Source organism: Cinclus cinclus, chromosome 3 (genome assembly GCF_963662255.1).
Source record: "Cinclus cinclus chromosome 3, bCinCin1.1, whole genome shotgun sequence".
Lineage (NCBI taxonomy): Eukaryota > Metazoa > Chordata > Aves > Passeriformes > Cinclidae > Cinclus > Cinclus cinclus.
Window position 1 is genome coordinate 86,062,632 of NC_085048.1, and position 8,753 is coordinate 86,071,384.

Sequence of the window (8,753 nt, forward strand, 5' to 3'; positions counted from 1 at the left end):
GCAGGACACCAGAAACAAGCAAAATTATTCTATTGTCTGGAACAATCAAATCAGCTCAAGTTAGCCGATATAAGGCAGAAATGGATGCCTGCAAGCCTCCCATGGAATCAAACTCTGCCATTTTTTAATTTTAAGAGCTATGGTCTGACACTGCTGTTCCTCAACAATTCAAGCCCTACAGAGGTTCAGAGGGAAAAAAAAAACCTCCTAGAATTGTGTAGCATTTCCCTAGCACTGCTTCCAATAAAATAAACATTAAAACTCCTGTTTTACTTAGTGGGAACATTCCAATATCTCTAGGTTTCTCATCTGTGCTATTCAGAAATACGTGAAATCTTGGCTTCTGTAATGTCTGTTAAATCCCAGCAATGATACTTGAACATCATTTATATTTTTTAACTCTTGGAGGAATGCAAGTGAGAGGACACTCAGAAATCAACTTTACTAGCATTTCAAGCTACTGACTGAAAAATAATCAGAGCAGATAAGAATTCTGCAGATGTTCTTGCACCATATTCATTTGCATTTTCTTTACTAAAATACAGTGCAAAGTACGTAACTACCATGAAAGTTACCCAATCTCTAGAATGGCTTACTAGCATTAGAGTTGCAGTTTCATATTAATATTACTAAATATACTTTTAAAATTGTCCAGTGACTGCCTGCCAAACAGAAAAGTACTCAGAAACACAAAATCAAAACTTTTTGTCAACCTTCTGTAGTAACCACTACCCCCCCAAAATGGCTGAAACCCCTGTAACTTCTACAATTTGCATAACTCAAAAGGGCACACAAAATACCCCATTCTTCAGGCCTTGCTGTGGAAAAAAAGGTTTGTTAGCACAGCCCCCCCCAGCCCAAACTGTCAGTTTTCTAAGCTACCTTTGGACTTCTGATCATATTCTATATCCAGTACTTCCAGCCCTACCTTTCCACGTGAATGGAGGAAAAGTCTCTTCTCAGTCCTCTCAGACCACAAATATCCCATTAAGTGCATGCTCTATTGTTCCCAAACCCTCTCTTACCATGAGCTGCAAATGTCTTTCTCTTACAAGCTAATAGTTGGGGTGTGGGAAAGTACTAAGATAGTACTGGGTAAAGCAGAATTGAATTTAACCAGCCAGTTCCAAGCCAAAAAGCTCCTGTCTCTAATGTTTTAGAAACTGTATTCCAGTCTGCCTTCAAAATCTGAAAAACCTCAAAAAAGTTCATTTAAATAAAAGTTACGTACAGAGTGAAAACAAATCACATTTAGTTGCCAAGTTCTACAATTACAGTTAAAAATCAAATCCTCATTTTAGCAATATTTAAAGAATTATGGATATGGAAGACAGAAAATCAGTTTGATGCTAGAAAACAAAAACCAGACTTACATACACAAGACTTGCAGAAGAATAATCAGTGAAAAAAAAAAATACAAGTAAAGGATGTTGTTAACTGCTATTTATTCTCAGTTTCCCTTTGGAGCACAGGCACCTATTGAAGGAAGAATTCAAACTGGCCTGTATGCTATCCAGTGAACCCAGTGAGATCAGTGGTTTAGTCAGGACCATGATGTACTGCACAGCATCTGCAGAACCACCTGAGCCAGAATAATGACATGCACTGTCTTAAAGCTGGTACAAGAAGGAATTGCTTTCACTCCACTTGAACATTTCTTAAGAATCTAGATTTGAACTAGTACCTATGAAGTGGACTCTGATACTGATAGCTTTTTTCTAAAAAACACTTTCAACAGAGTTGAGCGGAATTATTTTCACTATGTAGAACTTGGACAGCAGAGGTACAACTAACACCAAAGCAGGTTCTAAGCATCAGCCCCTTATTATCTTATCAACTCTCATACCTTTTCTCTGTACTCTTTCCATAGGCAGCTCCACACAACACTGACTCTTTTCTCTCTTCCTTCTGCAGGACCAGCCTAACCCTGTCTGTCCCTCATAGGGCTTCTTACCCTTTCAGTCACTTGCACAGCCACCTGACCCTTCCTCCTCACAGCACAACCAACAGACTCCAACACTCTCAACCAGCTAACCCACTGTTTTGTAACACCCATCCTCCTTGGACATAGTTGTGACCTATTAGGGGCAAGGCTGTTCCCACTCTTTGGTAATAAGCACAGCTGCAATTTATCAGGGGTGAGTTTGACTTCAGCACCATCTCTAGTCTCTTACAATCAGTCCTCCTACATAACTTTGTATCAGTATTTGGTACTAGCAACAATAGGATGAGATTCAGATCAGTGGTGGGATCAGCTCCTGACCTGCAGCTATGATAATTCAGTGTTAAGTGAAATGCATGCTCCACTACACATTTTTCACGCCCCGAGCATTTTTTTTTTTTCAAATCTGAAGTGAGAATTCAAAAGCTAGACACTCAGCAAAGCAGGAAAAAAAAGTCCCCGAGTGGGTCAGTGATCACCATACGGCCTTCAACCAGTCAATTTGCCTATGCCAGCTCATCCCTGTCTCCTACACGTGTGGCTTTCTGTGTTGCCAAAGGGGCGGCTGGAGTACACGGTGCGGCAGCAACTATTCATTACCCTCCTCCAGGTTTCTACCCATGCCTCATCTCTTCCTTTCCCCACTTTGCCCTTTCTCTCTCTCTGCAGTAACAACAGCAGAGGCAGCATTTTCTCCCTCTATTGCCCTTCAGCAGACTGGGAAGCACTGCAGGTAAGCAGGAGCTGTTAGGAGAGAACATTTCTAGCAGGGAGTAGGAGTAGATTTATGCAGCTGTAGAAAGGGATTGATACAAGACAGTGGGTGAGCTGTGTGTGACTGTACCACATTCCCCAGCAGAGAGGGAAAAGAGAAGGGACAGGAGATGGACTGTGGGAGAAGGCAAGGAAGACCCCTATGTGTACAAAGTTCTGTCCAAAACCTCTCAGCTCCTCTTGACAGTCACTTGCCCTCATAATAAGAGTCCCTGTGAAACCCTGCTGAGCCCCTGTAGCTCTCTCAGCATTGCCCCACAAGCCTGACAGACCTTGCTCCATGACCACCTTGACATCCTGAAACCTCTCAAACAGGACCCCCACCAATTTCCCTTTCATTTCAACAAATATGATTCCAATAACAACTTTTCAGCAGCCCATGAACCACAGTTTAGATGAGATCTAAAGTTTTTGCAAGTGAAATCCTAGACCTTTCAACACCACAAGCACAAATAAATTCAATCATCAGATGAAAATAAAAATGAAAATATGCTACAGCCACTTTCTGCCAGCCCAGTGACAGCCCTCAGCAGTGCACGGCACAAGCAGAGGTGAACACACAGAGTGACCTGCACTACAATGATGACAATTCCATTCTCTGTCTGCCAGCTACAACAAATCACCTACTGACTGAAAGGAGTTCCCATTCCAACAGAAATGTCATTAAAAGAAGGAAGAAAAAACCCTAAAAGCACCTAAGTAGTCTTTCCATTTCATTCAGATTAGAAGCACTGGAAAGAGACAGTTATATTTCTCAAATCCATGGACAGCTCACAGGACCAAGGACTCTGAAGAGCTTTAATTCCTCCCCTGCTGCTGCCTTTCAAGTGACTTTCAAAGCTCAGATAACCTAGGTGTTTAACTGTATAAACTGCAACTTCTTCCCCACACCATTTCCTCTAAGTCATCACCCACTTGCTACTGAGATATTAGGTTAAATCATAATAAACTTGCTTCATGCAATGGTGGCACAGTTGCACAACTAACTTCACATTGGCAAAATGGAAATATGAAAGGATGCTTTCAAAAAAGTATCATGTTTTAAATTTAGATCTGAGGAAGCCGCAATGAAAGAAGAAAAATAACATGGAAGATATTTTAGCAAAGAAAAGCTCACTGAAATCTATGTGGTTTTTTTTTCCTGACAGCATTAGGGGTTTTTTTAAAGACAGCAGAAAATTAAATTTCTTTCATTAACCTAAATATAGCTGTAAATTATTTTCAGTGGAAATAGAGGCTTTTCTTTTTAATTTTTTTTTCTTTTTGTGATGTCCTCACTGATTTAGTGAGTTCTGCTACTCAGCCAGCAAAAGGATTTCTTAGGACAACTCAATAGGGTTTCTCATGTACAGCCAGGCTAATGGCTAAGACCCTTAGATGGAGTCTTTGGCATAGGTCCAATCATGCTGATTTCATCTGTCCTCAACTCTGGAAAGCGGACTTGAACTCAGAACCCATACTACCAATCATCCACACACATAAACATTGATCATGATAATTTGCAGGAGTGGAACCACACGGCTAAATATCATTGGAATTTTCCTTCCTGATCTCAATTCCACTGATTAAAATGTAGCTGCATTGCCAAGTCAAGTGAATCATTTACATATGCCACATGTAAGAAAACTAGATAAAAACACACTTTATCATTACCTGAATTACCTAATTAAAAAAAAAAATATATAGCCAGAGCTGTCAAGTTGCTAGTTTGTTTTTCAATAAGAAATTGCAAGTGGTTTATTGCTCTGTATTTTCTGTTTTTCAGAGCTCAAGTTCACTGGAATCCTCTTGAATACTCGGTGCCATTCTGTATGACATTTTCTGCGCTTACAAAAAGACTGAAATGCCATAAATCCAAAGCTCTCTTTAAAACTGCAGTGTATCCATGACTCAAAAAATCTGCAAAACTGACACTTTTACTGTGCTATGTCTGTATTGATGCACCACTGGAAAAGCAGCCATCTTTTTAATTGTCACTACACCTGTTTTAGAAACCTAAACAAGTATTTTCTATTGATCTTACCAAAGCCCCACAAAACTATGTATTTTGTTTAAAAGCTTTCATCCAGTCAAGTGTGAATCACTGTTTCATGCCACAACTTTGAATAATTTAAAAAAAATATATATATATAGATATATATAGATTCAGGGAGTATATGTATCATAAGGTTAAATGCAACTGCTGAACACTCTGTAGATGAAAGGAACCAGGATTTTGTTTATCTATCTGACTTGTATTAATAAAATAGACATTATCATGATTTCAAGCTTTGTACTTGTTTATCATTAGTGTTTCCACTGTAACCATGGCATCCGTATATAGCACAGGCCTAAGAGTGAGAAAAATATCCAGTATTTTCCTAAAAAACCCATCTGAGAAAAAAATACAAGGATTTGCACAATGGCAAAAGTAAATTCAAGTTTGGTGAGTTGGTTAAAATGAGAAACAGTTTCCTCTTAGGGGATAAAAACCCCAAAACATTTTGGACTTCTGACAAAAGCCTAGAAACCTAGAAACATAACCTTGACCCTTGCACAGATATTATAAAACAGATTCTGAAATTTCCTTAAAAAAATCCCCATGCAGTACCATATGAGATCAAAAACATTAAAGCTACTAATATGTTGACAAGACCTGTTCTCAGCACGTGAACATTTTCTCAACCCTTTTTTAATAGTGACAGTCCAGTCCTGCAAAAACTGTTGCATCATTCTGAAGGTAAGGAGGGGCAGCAGTGCAATTACTCTGACCACACTCAGCAAGTACTTGGTACTCAGTCCAACTTTCAGGACTGCTTAAAGGGAAACCCTCAAAATTGCATAAAAAGACTTGATGGTCTTCAAGTGCGTTTCAAGTGTGTAGGCTGCATTTATTTGATATTTCAGGCAGTAAGGAAGAATGGATTATTGTGATTGCTGGTTTTAATTTGCTTGTTACAGAGCTCAGAAAGAGTACTACAAAAATATCTGCCTTAAATGCCAAGAGTGAAATGAAGGAACTGGTCCTCTTATTAAACAGAACAAAACTGACTGTATCATACCAGATCTTAGCCCAGTGTTGGCTTAGGCCATGTGTATTTTCCTTGTAGTGTGAAACTCATTCACTTTTCAGACTACTCCTTTTTCAGGTTTTAATGTAGATTCCAGACACTGATGAAGATACCAATAAATCTATTTACTTCAGTATGGACTCTACAGAGATGTCATGGCCACAGGTCTTCTTGTAACTCAATGAAAAAAGACCCAAAACCAGTGTGATTTTGCAAGAGTCAGTTCTCTGAAGGTCTCTATCTGTTAATCCAATAAACACACTCAGTATTACAATTACAGCGACATACTCAGTAAATAGGAAGATTTTGAAAAGGGTAAAGCACAATCCTATAAATACTTTCCACCCCCCTTTATAACTGGGATGGGGGAGATGTGTATGCTGTCTATGTAGCATTGAACACAATCTAATGGGAGGATTTACAGTACAAAACAAGGTAAATGATGCTTCAGAAGCTGCATTATATTGAGCTGACCAGTTATGATCCACTGCCATGTCCTCGATTCTGTCACATCAACAGACTACAAGCATAGTCACTCCCTCATCTCCTCCCACCCACTGAATGCTGGACAGCAATGAATCCTGATGCAATAAAAGCCAGCGTTTATCTGATTCAGCTATCTAGTTCCTCACAGATCCTGTTTACAATGGACCTCAACCTGTTAAATTCCACTACTTATCTAGGGAATGTGTTCAGACATTTGAGTTCACCTTAAGCATCAGAGCCAGGATGCACCCCAGTCCCACCAAAATCCAAACTTGGGATCTGGAATCTGCAAGGTCCTTCCAGATCTGGTGGCAAACTCACAACACGTACCACGCACAAAAAGAACACACAAAATTATTATATTCTTTCACAAAAAATCTGTGCAGATTTCCTCATCCCACTGGTCTTAAAGATGAAACCTCACTTGATTTCAGGAGAGTCCCAACCTGATTATCATTCAATCCAGGTAAAAGACATCTGCAATACTGCTGCATTTGCCTTTTCCTGATATAGCTATTTTTTCCTATATCACCCACTTTTACCATTTAAGTTTACTAATGTGTAGCTTTTATAGAGCATCAAAATAATCTAGACCCTGATTATCACAATACAACACATATGTAGCAAAAATTAAAAATATTCTGAAGTCATAAACATAAAAGTTTTAACAGCAAAGTTCATCAGCTCCTAATCAGCATAAACAGAGTCTAATTACTTCATGCCCTTTCATCATTTCACCATCTCTACATCACTGCATTAAGCAAAGAAGCCCCAAAGAATACATAAAACTCAGACATATTAACCCCAGCTATTTTTCCTTTGGTCCTGGGTTCTTTGTCTGTTTGCCAAAAAAGTACTGGCTAGTATCCTTGACCATGACAAACAAATACATAAACAAATGAGCATATATAATTTCAGATGGGTGGTTGAGCAGGGCATACAGAAAATGAGATGATAGCTACTATTGTTTCATTTTACATCTCATTTAAAAGATATCCACCATTTAACTGTTTAACTGCAGAAATGTGAAACGTGCATATTCAGGTTTCCCGTATCTTCATTGTTTGATTGGCTTCCCCCTGTTAAATCACACTACCTGAGGATGTCAGAGCAATGTTTTTGTACTCCCACTGAGGCATGTTAGCCTCTGGGTCTTAAAGACGCTGTGAAAGCTGTTAAGACATGTTGTGTGTACAGACAACAGGATTTCTCTAGTTGGGCCCAAATTCCACTAGGACCCTTTCATCAGTCTTGAGCACTTGAAGAATCATTGCATTAGATCTACGCATAGAGGCGTCGATCATCTGGAGGAAGGAAGGAGGAGCATCAGTGTTGATGCAGTGAGCTCTCAAGTGACAGGAAGACCCTGAGGTGTCTCGTATCAGAGGTCAGGTCTGGATTTTTAAGGCTCATATTGCCAGGCTAACCAAGAGTAATTCACCCTGAAATGATAAAACTCATCTAAGCGCTGGATCTGCGTTCCGTGGTAATGTTTTGCACGGATGCATTTGTTTCAGGTTTTTCAGACTCAGTAAGACAACTAGATCTGTATTTATGTCACATAATTTCAGAAACTTGCATGGTAGCTACGTACCTCTTACTTAGATTGAGCATATTTTTCTTTCCTGCCTCACCTGTAGACCACATGCACTAGTTATATAGTAACCACGACTATCTCAGTATAACAAAGTGTGGAAATAATGAAAAGCCTTCAGAGGTATTACATGCCCTTGGCAACCTAGCTCTGCAAGACAGATGTTGCGTCCAGAGCCATGCCACTGAAAATCTTATGTACATGTATGTATCTACAGCGTGAACACTTACCCAGTCCTCGAAGTGACGGCTCCCGTTCTGCAGCAAGTCCTCAAACTGTATAGTGCAGTTAGCTACAAAATCGTCGTACCCGATGGGGGCATCATGGAAAACAGCCATCTCTATCTTCCTGCCATTACAAACGTCGGTGACAAATTCATCGTTCCAAGCAGGACTGTTGGTCTTTTGCTTGGTCGAGGTCTGCCCGATCCTGGAGTCGTCCACATTGAGGGCGATGTAAGGGTCCAGCAAAAAGGTCTGTGGCCTGGGACCCACCGCATGCCTCAGAGACCACGCCGTGGGTTTCAGATTCACCGCCTCGCAGATCTTGATTTTCAGCAAGCCATTGAAAACCACCATGGCTGGATAGCTGCACTTTTCCCGGGATCAAACACTCACTCAACGCACTCGCACCGAGAAGGAGGGAGGTCTCGCCAATAAATAGGAGGGCAGGGTCTGGGAGTGGGGGAGCAGGGTACGGTGCGGGTCTCTTCGCCTGGCTGCTGCTGTTACCTTTGATTATTTAGCCTTTGCTCTTGCGACACCCAGTGAATACATTTATTTTCTTGCCCGTGTTTCTAACGGAAAACAAGGGAGGGGGGCCGCCAGAGAGGGGGAGGCGGCCGCGGCCGCAGGAACCCCCGAATGCAATCAAAACCCGAGCATAATCAATCCAGGGGGTAAGCAAG

General features: G+C 40.5%; 1 protein-coding gene across 1 annotated transcript in view; it reads right to left on the reverse strand.

Moving 5' to 3' along the window:
• Positions 1-8,424, reverse strand: part of PRKCE (protein kinase C epsilon) — a 282,588-nt gene extending 274,164 nt beyond the window's left edge. Inside the window, exon 1 of the mRNA XM_062489237.1 lies at positions 8,077-8,424. Coding sequence (XP_062345221.1) covers positions 8,077-8,424 — 348 coding nt within the window. The remainder of the gene's footprint in view (positions 1-8,076) is intronic.
• Positions 8,425-8,753: the final 329 nt, after the last annotated feature.